At 53.9% G+C, this 15379-nt stretch overlaps 1 protein-coding gene across 1 annotated transcript; it reads right to left on the minus strand.

Moving 5' to 3' along the window:
• Positions 1–181: 181 nt before the first annotated feature.
• On the minus strand, positions 182–14381 carry ITGB2 (integrin subunit beta 2). Its single transcript, XM_062002679.1, has 16 exons — positions 14240–14381; positions 7971–8040; positions 7582–7670; positions 7121–7304; positions 6773–6943; positions 6310–6551; positions 5809–5964; positions 5511–5606; positions 5289–5378; positions 4836–4976; positions 3705–3889; positions 2755–2999; positions 2270–2489; positions 1901–2106; positions 1631–1797; positions 182–1368 (listed from the first exon to the last, which is right to left on the minus strand). Exons 2-16 carry the CDS (start codon positions 8035–8037, stop codon positions 1303–1305), a joined length of 2325 nt encoding a protein of 774 aa, XP_061858663.1. The 5' UTR covers positions 8038–8040; positions 14240–14381; the 3' UTR covers positions 182–1302.
• Positions 14382–15379: the final 998 nt, after the last annotated feature.

Below are 15379 nucleotides of genomic sequence, written 5' to 3' on the forward strand. Positions count from 1 at the left end.
GCACCTTCCAAGATGTAGAGGGCAAGTTAGCATAGAAGATGGTTTGTTTCTGTGGCCAGTATCATTGCTGGGCACTGTACCTATGGGAGATGCTGGTAACAATGACAGGGCTTTGCTGTAGTTTCTCCGATGAACACTTCAGCTGCTGCCTTTGCAGCTGATTCTCAACAGGACGGGTGTATTTACTTTATATATTAATTTTTATTAATGTTACACCTCTTCAGAGAGCAAATGAAGATGTGACATGATACAGTTTTATGCAAATTATTCCCAAATTTAAGGCAAACGGAACTGTGCTACTATTTCACAGGAACGACCTCACAATGTAAGAGTAATTAGCTGCTGTGCTTGGTTTTGGGGAAAGTGCTGAGCTGATGCCGCCAATGCTGCCAGGTCATCTGATGCACTGGCAGAGCAGGGAAGAGATTGAGCTCTGAGGGGCTGGAAGAAGCTGTAGCTCTAAGCAGCAGGCAATCCTTCATGTGCCTGGGGCAAATGTTTCATAGTTCAAACAGTTGGTCCTTTGCCTCCTTGTCATGCAGAGGGCTCAAGGCCTAGCAGATGTAAGCCAAACTTGCAGGAGCCCACGCAGACCTTTGCCTGAGGTAGGTCTGAGGGAAGAGGGGCACCAGGAAGCAATTGATGATTTAGGAAAAAGATTCAGTGTGTGTTCCCAGGCTGCTCTTTCTCTGCAGGCACGGGTGCTCAGTAGCCCTTAGGGCCTGTCATCTCACTGCAGCCTCCACATCTGCAGCTCCTCTTCACCAGCCTGGAGAACTCTACATGTCTGGCTCCACAGCGAGTGCTTTAGGAAGAACTGCAAACACACTGGTGGAGAGCAGTGCAGCAGGGGAAGGCACGGAGCAGCTTGGGAGCAGATCCGGCTAGAGCAGAGGGAAAATGGCAGATTTAAAATCCCAGCTCCAAATCAAAGCTGGAAGCACTCTGTGCACTCAGCTGGTTTGGGGACTTGGTGGCCAAAGCTTCCGGAAAGCAAAGTTAGCATCAAGAGCTGAGACAGTCAGTAACCAGGACAGGGGCCTTTGCCTGTGCCCCACGGTGAGAGCTGCTCTGCACTCCCATCTGTGGCAAAGCTGGGGCTGTTCCCTTCTCCCAGCCCCACTAACCCAGCCAGTCTGGTACAGCCCCTCAGCCAGTGCCTGAAGTGCTGGTGGCCTCTTGGAAGAAGGGAACAAACCAGCAGGGTAAAAAGGAGGAGGTGGAAGTCTTGGTTTGAGATTTCCTTAGCTTGGCATTCCTGTATTTCCTGGTGGGTCCTGGCACCCCAGGTGTTGCTCCTCGTCATTGTCCGTTGAACCTGGGGTTCACGACGGTGGTGGTAGCACTCTTGAAGAGAGGGTTATCAGCCTGGAGAGAGAGATATGAGAGGCCAGTGTTGTGGTGCTGCAGCAGATTCTCAGCAGAGCGTTACCCACCCCACCAAGATCAGTGGTGCACACGGTGTTGGTGAAAGAGCCTGCAGGCTGCCTTAGACCCTTGCAAAATGCAGCCAGATTGTAAAACCTGCCATCGGGGAGGGCTCAGGCCCACCACGGCTGCCTCTAGAGAGGATGTCCCCTCCAGGCTGAGCATCCCAGCTCATGCCACGGCCAGGGATGGGCTCTCTTACATCATTCCACTTGGCCTTGGACCTCTCCTTCTCGAACCGGCGGTATTCCCGGCGGTCAAACAGCTCTGTCAAGAGCCGCCAGATCAGAAGGAGCAACAGGCCGATGAGGACCACACCGGCGACAGTGGCTCCCACGATCACTGCGACGTTGGGAGGCTCCGGGCACTCTGCGGGCAGACAGACGGCATCTGGCTGCAGCCGCCGGCGACGCGGCCATGGCAAAGCCAGCAGCCTGCCCGCAGCAGGGCAGGAGGAACAGGGCTGGGATACCTTTTTCAGGGTTGACACTGATGGTGTACACCTCCTCACCATCCTCCTGGACCATCTGGAAGGACAGCCAGCAATTCTGGGAGTCCTTCTCCCTGCATTTCCTGCCCACCCTTGTCAGCTTCTCCTCCAGCTGGATTTTGGAGCAGGCCTGTGAGCAGTTCTTCTCAAAGGGGCCGCTTGAGAAGGCCATGCACTCCACACAGGAGCTGCAAAACAGGTGGCCACAGCTCACCTCTGCAGGACAGAGTGTCTCTTGCCTGGCTTTGGCCAGGGCTCAGCTCTGCCCCACCAGTCAAGGCTTGCCTGCGCCAGCCCGGGAAGGGGAGGAACCCGCCGCCTCCCATGCCATCCATGCCAGCCACCACTCACACGTATCTGCCGCAGGGTGAGTCGCAGCTAGGGCACTCGGAGCAGAGGGGAGGCAGGTATCCCCCCCGGCACTGGCAGCTGTTGCAGTGGCAGGTCCCGCGGAGGCTGCACTCGTTGCCACGGGCGTTCACGCAGCCGTCCGTGGATTTCTTGCACTGGCAGGCGCTGCCCTGGTACTCGGGTGTGCACTTGCACTCGCCGCAGTCGCACGTCCCACGCTCTGCGGGGAAAGACCTTTCAGACCGGGATCCTACAGAGAAGTGGGTCACCCTCCTCCTGCCCATGCTCGGGGAGCATCGCCCACCCTGTGTTCTCCCTGCTGCCCTCCAGGCAACGATTGAGGCGGTCCTGTGGGATGCTGTGGTAGGACCTAGGGCCCCAAAACCCACCCACCTGGGGTTTTACAGGGAAAGGCAGCATCTGTCTGGGGATTTTGTCTTTCTAAACAGTGTCCTGGCAGAGAAGCCACCATGCAGACACATCACCTTTGCCACCACAGGGTAAGCCGTTGTGAAACTCGCAGTTCACGTTGTCACACTCGCAGTAGGTGCCATAGATGTGCTTGTCGGGCTCGTCACTGGCGTGGCAGATGCACTGCCCGCAGACACAGTCCCCCAGCCCCGAGCAGAGGACTGAGCTGTTGTCCTTCCGGCAGCTGCCCTCCAGCTCCTTGCTGGTCTTGCCTTTGGTTTCACACTCACAGTTCTTCCCCATGTAGCCTGAATTGCAGCTGCCATCAAAGGAGAGAAGCAAGCCTGGGTCAGTGGCCGCAAGAAGCGCCATGGGGCATGTGCGAGGCCCAGATCTTGGCCAAAGCGGAACAAATCTCTGACGGATGTGTCAAAAAGCAGCCACGGCGTGTCGGTGCCAACTGCGTGCTGGAGCAGGGTGACTGATTGGGAGGAAACCTCAGAAACGCTGCTTTTCCTCCAGTTGTATCTACAATACCAAACGTTTGCCCAGAAATCGTGGTTATATTTATAATGTCCAAACCCTTGCCAAGGAGATCTGTGTGTTTCCTGAGGAAACCCAGTCTTTTCCTCTCCCTATCACCAAGGGACCATGAAGCAATAATTACACTTCAAGACCTGCATGAACCCCAGAAGTGGGCTTTTTGAGGAGTCTCTACAGAAATCTCTGTCTGCTCAATGGATGGGTTGGCAGGTGAGTGGGTGGATGAGTGGGTGAGTTGGCTGATGGTTGGAGGGTTGGATGGATAGGTTGGTGGGTGGATGCCCTTAGCAAAGCAGCAGAGGCTCCACCAACAGAAGAGAGAGCTCACTGTGCCCCTTGCCTCTGTGAATGTAGCTCGCTTCTCTGAATAAAAATTTGGTGCAGAGCTGCAGAGCCAAGCCCTTTGGCGCAATAGCCCTCTCTCAGCAGCTCCCCAGCTCTGGCAGCATTAGAAAGAGTGTTTTGCGGGGACAGGACATACTTGCAGATCCCACAGATGACGGTGCCTTTCCCACTGCAAGCAGCTGGGTCGGGCTGATCACTGCAGTTGCAGTTGCAGTTGCTGTCCAGGTAGACGGTGAGGGTGTCTGTGAAGCCCAGGGGTCGGATGGTGAAGGATTGGCTTTGGATGCACTCCTTGGCTGTGACCTTCACTTTAAAGGTGATCTAGAATATGAAGAGTGAGAAAGGATGGAAAAAGACCTGGGGGCGTTGTTCAACAGCGGTTGAACATGAGCCAGCAGTGTGCCCAGGTGGCCAAGAAGGCCAAGGGCATCCTGACCTGTATCAGCACTAGTGTGGCCAGCAGGACCAGGACAGTGATTATACCCCTGTACAGGGCACAGGTGAGGCCACACCTCGAGTGCTGTGTTCAGTGTTGGGTCCCTCATTCCAAGAGGGACATTGAGGGTCTGGAGTGTGTCCAGAGTCAGGCACCAGAGCTGAGGAAGGGTCTGGAGCACAAGCCTGATGTGGAGTGGCTGAGGTCCCTGGGAATGTTTAGTTTGAAGAGAAGGAGGTTGAGGGCAGAAAGAGCACTCTCTACAACTATGTGACAGGAGCTTGAAGTGGGGGTTGGTCTCAGCTGGTCGGTCTCCCAAGTAATGAGTGATAGGACAAGAGGAAATGGCCTCAAGTTGCTCCAGGGGAGGTTTAGATTGAAGATTAGGAAGAACTTTTTCCTTAAGAGGGTTGTTAGATACTGGCACAGGCTCCTCAGGGAAGTGGTGGAGTTCCTATCCCTGGAGATATTGAGAACATACATAGATAAGATGCTGAGGGACACAGTTTGATGCTGTGCTTGGGAGAGTGAGGTGAGTGGTTGGACTTAAAGGTCTTTTCCAACCAAAAGGATTCTATGACTCTAAAGCAAAGAGCCAGAGGCCATCAGGTAGCTTCAGCAATCAGAGGGTGGTATCGGCCCCAGGCTGAGCACACACACACATTCAGTGCATCAGAGGATCCTCCCATCCCACAGCACTTTGGATGCTCTAGGCACTAAATCTGTGAAAAACAGAAAGCCTGGAACAGTAGGTTGGGGTCCTGCCATTAAACAGGATGGGCACGAGAAGCTTTGTGAGCCGAGGGGCATTTACGGCACAGGGAAATGTACCTCATCGTTGATCTTGACATTGTCACACTGCCCTTTCGCTTTGTCCAAGCTGACCTTGCCCTTAACGCACATGGAGTCGTATTTGACATCAAGGACATCTGGTAGGGTTGAGTGGTCCAGGATGATCTGTGACGAGAGGTTCTGTGGGGAAACAGAGTAAGCACCAGCAGTCCAAGGGGAGACCAAACCAAGGAGTTACGGGGTTGTAGGCCAGGGCTTCCCTCCAGTCCAGGGGACAGAGGCAGGGAACATGCCAGGCTGGGGTCTCAGCTGTCTGGGGAGGTTCTGGAAAGGTGATGACATCAGAGAGGTGGAAACCTCTTGCTTGCTGTGGGCATAGGCATTCTGCATGTCCTGGTCTTGGCTGTTCTCTGGCAGTGAGGACACGTGATGGAAACCTTTCCCTGCTCCAAGCCCTGCCAGAGAGGTGAAACAGCCTTCTCCAGCACTTACATTGTAGGCCTCCTGGATGAGCTCAATGATGTTGCTGGAGTCCTCATTCAGCTCTCCTACTGCCGACTTTGGGATCATCTCACTGAGTTTCTGCCAACACAGAGCAGAGAGGTGAAGGTCCCCCCATGTGACAGTGGAGCAGGGGCCAGAGGCTGGAGGACACACACGGCTGTTCCTGTCCTCCTGCTCCTCCAGGCAAAGGGCCACCTGAAGTCTCCTTACCTTGTACACATCCACCATCTTACTGGTGACAGCAAAAATAGGCTGAATGTTGTTTTCAGTAAGTTTCTGGATCAGTTGGCCAACAGATGGGTAGTCCTAGGTGGGGAAAGGGATACTGTGCTCAGTGCTGTCTCTCCCGCCAGCAGAAGGGCAGGGCAGTTTGGGTTCTGCAGCCCAAATGATGGTGATTATGGTGACTTTGTGGTCTCAGCAACAGGCTTTTTATGTGATACTTGTTTTCTGCCTGGGCAAGATAAGCTGAGGGTGTGGAGCTACTGAATAGTCCCTGAGGACTTACAAACTCATTGCTCTTTTTGTACATGTTGTCCTCCAAGTGGCACTGGCCATCGTTGGGGGTCAGGATGGCCGCGAGCTTGCCGTCGCCTGCGAAGTGGAAGCCGTCATCGGTAGCATACACCAGCAAACGGGTCACGTTGCGCCAGCCGATCAAGTCCTGCAAGAAGAACAGAGACTTGTCTCTGAGTGGGGCTGGAGCATGGTGCCAGTAGGCACAGTATGGCCCTTGCCAAAGCCTCGTGTAAACTGCAACTTGGGAAGGGGGGATAGGAGAGGTGGGCTACAGGAGATCAGGGTCAGGAGCCTCTGGGGTAAGAAGCTCTTTTATACCTCCCTGCCAGAGTAACCTGCCCCACTGCTGCATCAGGGCTTGTATACAATGGGTGTCCACAGCCCACCTGGTGAGGGCCAGAGCTACCTCCTGAGGGCCGTCCATTCAGCAGAGACTGCAGCCCTGACTGCTGCGCGTGGCTGCGTTGGCGGGATGGGCACAGGGACTCACTCCGCACACCGCTGCCTGCATCATGGCATCCAGCCCCCCCTCCGGGGCGTCCAGGTTCCCTGAGATGAACTGCTTCCCCACTTCGCTCTCAAACTTCTTGGCATCGTCGGTCAGTGAGAGGATGTGCTTGAAGGCAAAAGGAGGCTGGCACTGCGTGTCCTTGTTGGGGCAGGGATTCTGCAGCTTCTCAGGGTGTGTGTTCACAAAGGGCAGCACCGTTTTGTCCACAAAGGAGCCAAACCCTAGGGCATCCAAGATTGCAGTGTCAGGGGCAGGGACTGGCGGCTGTCTCCGTGGCACAGGGCATGGACAATCTACTGGCCAACTTGGCCCGTGGTCCTTGCCCTGGTACACTCTCCAGCCTGGCAGAGGATGGGTCCTGCTGCCCATTGCTACTACAGCCCCGTGGCTCTTCCCAGCAGCACTCAGCTGTGGCGAGGTCCCATGCCAGAGACAGGCTCACCAATGCGGCGGGAAGGTGTCGTGCTCTCCAGTGCCCTGAGCAGCTCCCCACCCAGCTTCTTCACTTTCTCCAAGTCATCCAGCATGGAGTACGAGAGATCCATCAGGTAGTAGAGATCAATAGGGTACCCCATGGCGCGGCGAAACTTCACCTCAAACACAGCGGGCTGACCTGCAGGACAGGGACGCCGGGATCAGCTGCCTGCAGTGGCTCACACCTCTCCCCATTGCCCACCCCATGCTGGGATCCTCCTCTCTTTCAGAAGAGAAGGGGAGGAAATGATGCCACTGCATCTCAGCTGAGCCCAGGGGCAAGCGGGAATTGCTGGGAATGCCAGGCAGACCCTACCTATCCTCAGTTTCAGGTGCACCTCCTGGGGAGTCAGCTGTATGTCGTTGCTTAAGGGACTGTCCTGTGTTCTCGTAATGTTGCTGACTGGAAACTCAATCTCATCCTGCGGGCATCCCCTCAGCTTCAGCTGCTCGATGGTGTCGCAGCGGATGGAGTCTGGCTCACCGGCTTTGGTGAAATCCTGCATGTTGCAAAATCAGCAGGAAAAAATCAGAGGAGCAGGAGGTGAAGAGGCTGATTACAAGATCACCCAGTTCCAAAACCGGGTCCCCAGAATAGTGATGGAGAAAGGTTGGCTGAAAGGTCCTGTTTGTCCCCATCCACCACATAGCACACCAAACACTCGCCAGGACACAGCCTCCTGCTCCAGTGCAGCAGAACCGAGTGGCCAAAATAACTGCCCTGCTGCCTGTGAGCCTACGCTGGGGCTGACTGCACGAGGGGCTACCTGCACCTACCAGCTTCTTGCACCAGGCACAGCCGGGACCAGAGCGGATGCAGTCCTGGCACGTCCCCACCTTGATCTTGGGGCACTCCATGGCAAAAGCTGGAACAGATAGAAGACAGAGTTGGCATGGGGGGCATTTGGGGGAGGCCAGTTTGAAGCAGCAGCAGCCATGGGGTGCTCTGACAATATTGTCCTCAGCCCACCCTGCCTACAGAACCCATCCTGGGAGCCTTGGCAGGGTCTTCATCAGCTGGGCTGGCCTGTGTTAACCCCAGACCTGGGACATGCAGAATCTGGCCCTGGCACACACCTCAATGCCATATTCTGTCACTGTTGAGCATTTCATGGCCCATGTAAGGTGGCAGGAGAAAGCAGTGAAGAAAGGCAGGTCAGGCTCACCTGCAGCTAGCAGCAACAACAGCATCCAGATCCCTCCTGTCAGACGGAGACAGCAGTCGTGCCACATTTTCTGCAAGACAAGAGGCAGCCTTGTAATGGGCTGGTGCAAGGCAGCCACAGAGCAGGGACCCTCCAGCCCTGCAGAGTGGCCTCAGGGGACGTGTCCTCCCCACAGCAGCCATCCCTCTGTGAGCAGAGACAGAGCACGACTCTGCTGCAGCCCCTGGGGATAGGGCTGACTCAGAGGGGTGTTGGCATGCTCTTACAAAAGTCAGTTGGTTTCTGATAAACCTAACTGTTGCACTAGATGTGGAAGTTGCCAGAGTGGGAACTTGAGCTGCATTGCTGAACTGTTACAAAGCTTTATGCAGTGTTTATCCAGATCTTCAAGCTATACGTTTGCATCTACCTAGCACTGGAAAATCCCAAGCACAGCATTTAGTTTTTACTGGCTATGAGTTTTTTCAGCTTCTGTATTGAGCTGTATTTGGATGGGAATTGAAGTCAAGATTAACAAAAGTACCATTTCTGTTAATTAACTAGCATGGCGTGCCAGATGCGTGGGGAAAAAAAGTCATTACTGCTTGCTTTCCACTTAATGGATTCATCAAGGAAATTAAGCATTCCATGTGGTAAATTAATATAAATTAATAATCTGCTGAGAGTTTCTAACAAGCCAGGGTCTCCAACATCATGGCACGGGTGACTAACATCCTGAGAGAGCTGTGGTGTGGTCTCTGAGGGAAGTGGAGGGGCTGGCTTGTGAGGCACATCAAGGGCTGGCCTGCCGGTGTGGCAACCATTGGGCTGGGCAATGCGGCTGTGATGCCATGTGAGGGGCTCTGACCCTGGTGATGGGCAGGTGGCTGCACACTTCTTACCAGCATGGAGGAGGAAAGGGCTTCCAGCACATTGTTGAAACCCACAAGCACTTGCCATCCTCAGGTATATCGGCATTTCAGAGCACGATGGAGACCCAGTTCTTGACAAGCACATCCTCACAGAGCCTGTTCTACCTGCTCACACTACTTGCTTCTTGCCCCAAAGCAAGGCCCCCTGAGCTTTGAAATTTATGCTAGCCACAAAGTTGGCTAAATCACTCTCAGGGAGCGATCTTTCAGTGTTCTTCCTCTGGTGTCCGCGACATCATGCTCGGTAAAGCCATTATTTCCCGTAATGCCTTCTCCCCAGCACAGCCCTGGAGCAAAAACCAGCAGAGCAACAGCTTTGCAACATGGGCACACATGGGGAAGTGAGAAAAGAGGAATTTGTTAAAAGAAGAAAAGGAATAAAAAAGCACAAGGGAACAATGAACATTGACTTTTTTAGCAATATTGGACATGTCAGCGCAAAAAAATGGTCATTGGTTTTGAAATAGCTCTGACACTGCCCCAAGCAAGAAAACATCAACTCCCTGGCCCCTGACAGGTTCTCAGAGTGCCATCACCTCTACCTGTGAGCCTGCTGAATTAACAGCTCAGAGTGAAATGGAGTCAACAAAACAGAGAAACCTTCAAAAGGCACAGAAGCCACATTAGCATGTAGAGCTGCTCAGGTTCCCTTCTGAGACATCAGAATGTCCTCTCTTATCTCATCAGCCTCTGTAGGATACTAGACAAGCAAAGGATGATACTGGCCAACCCTGAAAGAAGGTCTGGTCTCCTCCTCAAGGATGAAAAGAAGGTCTTTAGATGTCATTTCAGTGACATTGCTCAAAGAGGTTTGGTGCTCAGCAGCAGTATGGGCTCAGAGATGTGACAAGACCACTAAAGCTAGTTGCCACCACCGCTTATGGTAGGGGCCACCTGAATGTGAAGGTCTGAAGCCTTGGGAAGCCCACTGTGTCCTCAAGCCAGCCTCCCTGACAGAGCTCCCGCAGCCTTGCCACCACACAAGGTGCAGAAGAAGTGCCTCTGTGGCTACTCAGACAAAGCCTCATGGTGACATGGCCCAGGAAGCCACTGTCTGGCCCAAGGCCATCCTGTGGTGGGTGCACAGAGCCCTTCTTCACAAAGGCTTCCTCTGCCAGCATCTCTCCGCCACCACAGGCCACTTTGGCATCATTTATGTCACAGCTGCCAGGTCCCTGACTGCATGACCCACACTTGCCATGCTTACCTGACTCAACACATTTTTGTCACCTCTGAATTCTGACAGCACTGAGTTTGCAGACAACAGGTAAAAAACAATATGAAAAAAAAACCCAGTATCTTAACAAAAAGCTGTTATCAAGGTAGGGTGGACACCAGATCCATGTTGGACCCTCCTGGGTGCACCTTGCTGGGAAATGGCTTTGATCACTTGTTAGGGCTGGGGCACCCTGTGCCAGGGATGTGCCTGTTGACCTGTGTCAGTCCAGCCTCAGTGGTCCTCCCGGAGCCACACGGCACTCCAAGGCACTGCTAACTCCTTCATGGCCACCTGTGCTCCACTCTCAGCTGTATTCATGCTCTTCACTTTATGCTCTTGCTTGCCCTTTGTATCTACTTTGCTGCCTGTGTCCAGTTAATTAGTATTACCCTGGGGATGCTGAAAACAGATGAGCTCATATTTCTGCACACTCATTCCCTAAAAAATACCTGGGGCCAGAGACCCAGCCTTTTGCCCAATGAGAGCTGCTGCTGCTGGCAGGAGGAAAGAGCTGTTCCCGCCCTCATTTCCTGTAGCACTCAGCTAATCGACAACCCAAATGTGCCTAATTAGGCTCCAGCTCTTCTACAGTCCCACACAAGCTGTGGGGACCAAACTCACATGCTGGATGAACTCCTGTCAGCTCCTATGACCAGCATTTCCAGGCATTTAATTCCTGCTGCCACTCCAAAGTGTGGGATGGCAATGGGATGGACTGAAGGTCTGCAAACTCTTCATTCTTGCTCGAGGTTCATCTCATAAAAGAAAGCACTTTTCCAATTTAAACTGGATTTAAAAATGCCTCCAAACCCCAGAAATAAAGCAGGAACCTCAACGCACACCCAGCTCCAGCTGCTATTGTGTTTTGTAATGTTGAGTTCATCTTGTGGGCTGCGTTTGGATGCCTTTCTGACCCTCAGAGTCCTTTTCCCCGCCCCGGTCACAAGGGTGTAAAGCACACCCTGATAGCAGAGGAAAGCACCAGCAGAAAGCTCACCACTTCTTTCTTTTACATTGGAGGGACATTATTCACTGTATGTGGGTGGTTGAGTGTATATGTGACGTAGAGTGACTTTGAAAGAGAACAAATGTGGCTTCTGCTTTTGTCTGCCTCCTTACTGTGCTCAGAGGAGGGGAAAGCAAGATTTCAGAGTTACTGTGTTAGCAGGGCTCAAACATGGGCCTCAGCAACGATTTTTCCAGTCCCCTTGACTATCTGCTTGGCTCAGTCCCAGACTTGTACTGCCACCACCAGCCCTGGGTGCTCTTCTCCTGTGTGTGCTCTGGAACACCGGGGCTTTTCTTCCTCTTTTTCATAAATGAAGGCAAGCAGAGGAATGCACATAGTCCACTTGTCCTCCTGCCCTGGTGTGAAAGACTACAGCTGCAGAGCTCTACAACCACCTTCATCTGAGGGTGGGAAGCAAAGTGCCCAGACCAACCACCCTGGTTAGTGGCAGGGCACGTTGCCACCAGGCTTTGTTCCTTGGCCAGGGCTGCATGGTGACATTGAGATGAGAAGGCTGCACCCCAGGACCAGGATCTTCCTTGGCCCTGAGCTCTGATCTTCTTGTTACATGCCTTGAGCAGCTCAGAACTGATCTCTGCCTCACTGGGAGTCCTTGGCAGAAGCCACCAGCATATTCCATCAATGGAGCATCCCTCACTTTCTGGATGCTATATCCTTGGTGTGGCTGAGGCTGGGCAGGGTGCTCCTGAGGGGTCTGTGAGCCAGGAAATGCAAATGTGGCCTCAGGGAAGGTGCTGCCCTGTGTTTGGGCAGGGAATAGAGCCTCTCAGGGCACTGGGGAGCCAGTGGGACGCTGCTATGCACGTGGTGGAGTGTGTTGGGGCTGAAGGGGAAGTGTTCATATAAGTGTCAGTCTCTTCACTATAAATAGGAGAAGCATTCACCAACAGACCCAGGGCATGCAGTCTGTTAGCCACCCCTCAGCATGGTACTCCCAGCAGAGACAGAGCATGCAGCATGTTACCCACAACTTCCCTCAGCATGGTACCCTGTGCACAGTGAGAGGATGTGCACGTGTGCCCAGGACCCCAGGAGGACTCCTGGGCCATCACACCATCTACCTGCAACATGAGGTGCCACTGGGGCTAGTGCTTGTGCCTGGGCACTGCTGCCATGCTCCCAAGCATCCCTGGTGCCACGTCACCATCGTGCTGTGACGGGAGATGCTGGGTGCCGCCCCCAGCAGCGTTGCTCCTTTCCCTCCCTGGCTCTGGGTGGCCCCAGACCCCTTGCAGGGTTGGTAAACGAGAGGAATAGGGTACAGCAAGGACAGGGGAGCCAATGACACTTGGCTTGTGGCCATTTCTTTCATCACTTGGTTGGCTGATGTGGACAGTTTCCACCAAGGCAGATGGCCGTATGCAGGGCTTGCCGCTGACTAAGGCCTGCTCCATGCAGAGCATCACACTCAGTGTGTGTTCATATGTATTTGTATCATAGAACAGATAGAAAAAATAAAAATCTATTGAAATGTTTTCATACATGTAATATTTATACACTTATGTCCCATTATAGGAAATATATATATTTATTTTATATTTCTTTCCTCCCACCACTGCCTGCAGAGGATGGCTGTATGGGACGAGCACTCTCCCGTGTGCACCAGTCCCTGGCCCATGGTGTCCCTTGGCCCTGAGACGTGAGGTTCCTGGGTGCCCGTGGAACCCTCACCCGGAGGGCAGGGGTTTGGGCTGTTGGGTTTCCCTGGGTTAGAGCCCTGCTTGGGTGGGACAAGACTGTCCTGGCTGTCACGCCCTGGGTAGTCTGGGATCTTTAAGAGCAGAAAAGCCGTTTCTTGTGTCCCATTTCCAGCCGGAATTGGGCTTGCAGTGTCCCAGGACAGAGTCCTAGGCCTGCAGGCACAGCCTGGCCCTGAACAGCACAGCTCGTGCTTTGGGGGAGCAAAGGAGGGATCCCTCATCACCACGAGCCCAGTGGTGACTCAAGTATGTCTTCACTGAGAAAATAAATGACCTGCACCACGCTCTGCAGTACACTGAGGTCACATTCGACTGAAATAGCACCAGGATGAGGCCAGAAAAACTGCAAAACCATGGTGTGAAGCAGGATGTGACAGCCATGGCAGCAAAACGCACCATGTGAAGCCTTCCCACACCTTGCAGAAGCCGTGTTCCGGCACCGGTGCCAGCCGCAAACGCAGCGCCTCTGCCAGCCTTCACATGTTCGCTTCTCGCCTGCAGCGCTGGAAACAGCATTGAGAACAGATCCCAGGCTGCTTGCCCTGACACATCCAGGGTGTGCCCCGCATTGGGTCCCAGAGGGCCACGGGGATTTTGGGACGGACCCGCTCTTCCCAGGGTTTGCTTGCCCGCAGCTTCTGCCCAGGCATTTTCAGTGGTCGTCAGAAGAGCATTTGACATGTACAGCACACAGAGAGATGGAGGGGAAGAGTGACGATCTGCCTCGCTCTCCCAGCTCTCTCCCAGGCCCAGAGGGGTGCAGGAACCTCCAGGAAAGTCCCTGTGCCCATGCACTGGTGGTAGCATTTACCGAGCTCCCCAGCAACTGGCCCTGCCACCCTCACGTGCTGCCGGTCCAGTCTCCTCTTTCCCCCTTTCCCATCACATCCTGCAGTGGGTGCTAGCTTGGGCTCCCACAGGGAAGTGGGGGGTCCCAGGGGAGTCAGTGAAGCCTCCAGCCCCTGGCACTGCCTGGGGCTGCCGGTGAGCACACAGCCAGCGCTGCTCTCCCCAGTGCCATGCGTGAGGGTGCAGGGCACCCTGTGCTTTCTCTGCTCTGCTTCCAGCAGAGCCAGGGTTGTTTGGGGTCCAACACTCTCCTCCTGATAACTCCCCACAGTTCCAGACTTAATCCTATGTCCAAAAGCAGAGCCATTACAGACCAGCAGAGCCATTACAGACCAGGCAAGCTGCCTCTGCAAAAGCTGTGCAGATTGACCACGTGCAGAAGGGACACCGCACTGAGCTCCCCAAAGCGTCTCCAAGGGCTCAAGCAGCTGGAGGCTAGATCAGGAATTATAACCCAAATCCACTGGAAACACTACAGCTACAAAACCACCTTGTCACCCAGCTGCTGTCCTCCCAGAAAGGAGAAACAAAAGCAAAGAAAATGGAGATGCTGTACTTGCCTCACATCAAGTCCTCTCCTCTGTCCCGTGCTTGGGCTGGGTTGAGGATGGTCTCAGTTTCTCAAGCTTGGCTGGGAAAAGTAGGTAGGCACTGGGAGCTTTGTGTTGCACCCCAACCCTTCCTCACTATTTCTGCCTTACAGTCGCTGGGGCAGAAAGCAGGAAGTCAGAGTAGTGGTGGGGGAGGGCGTGTTTCCCCCAAACCCAACCAGCCCTACTCCCACTGGCCAGAACCCTGACAAAGCATCTTAGCCCCGTGGGGCTAGGGCTGGGGCAATCTGCCCCCTGGGGTCCACCAGCGACCTGCTGCCTCCAGCAAGGAGACCCTCCATCAAAACCCACCCATTTGCCCCTTTTGCCAGCCCAGCCTCCTAGCAGGCAAATAAAGCTGGGAGAGGGGAAACTGGTTCCTTTGGGAGCTATCAGTAGCCCCTGAGAGTGGAGAAGATGGGCAGCAGGCTCCTCTCAGTCTCTGGCAGGGCTCTGCAACTTTTGTGTTAAGGCTCACTGTGGCACAGCTCAGGGCTGCATGGGGTTTCTTTTAAGCAGCCTTAAAATGTTGTTGTGCAGGCTGCAATAACTCCTCCCAATACACCCACAACAGTATTTCCCTGAGCAGAGAGGAACTGGCTCCTGGCAACTATCTCTTAAGCTCGTTAGGGCATTAAAGTAGAAAACAAAAAGCATGTTCAGAAAGCATACAGGATGGTAGATTTTGTAACAAGATAATTACTGTGAAGCTTTTGTTAATTTCTTTGTAGGTTCCCTCTCAGGGAGCTAGCGCTGAGTGACCATAGTGCATTGTAAGGCACTGATGCAGCTCACCTGCTGCTGCCTGACCCTTAGGGAGATGGGTTTGGTTTTTCAGCAAGCAAAGAGAGTGGCAGTGCCAGTAGCAAAATTCTGAGCCCTGAAGAATGCTCCACGGCTTTGTGTTTTTATTAAAGAGGACAACAGAGCTTCTGGCCTGGCTTCATGGCCTGCAGGTGCTGGGGGATTGTAGCAGTGTAGACGGGAGCCTCTTGCCTGGCCAGAGCGGGGCATGGAGGGTTGGGCTCAGAGCCCGAGGATGAGCCTGCAGGGAGCTGGGGTGCAGATGAAACTGGGAAAGCTGGTGGGGCTTCCTGCCAGCATTGTCAA

This window comes from Colius striatus, chromosome 9 (assembly GCF_028858725.1).
Source record: "Colius striatus isolate bColStr4 chromosome 9, bColStr4.1.hap1, whole genome shotgun sequence".
NCBI classification, from domain to species: domain Eukaryota; kingdom Metazoa; phylum Chordata; class Aves; order Coliiformes; family Coliidae; genus Colius; species Colius striatus.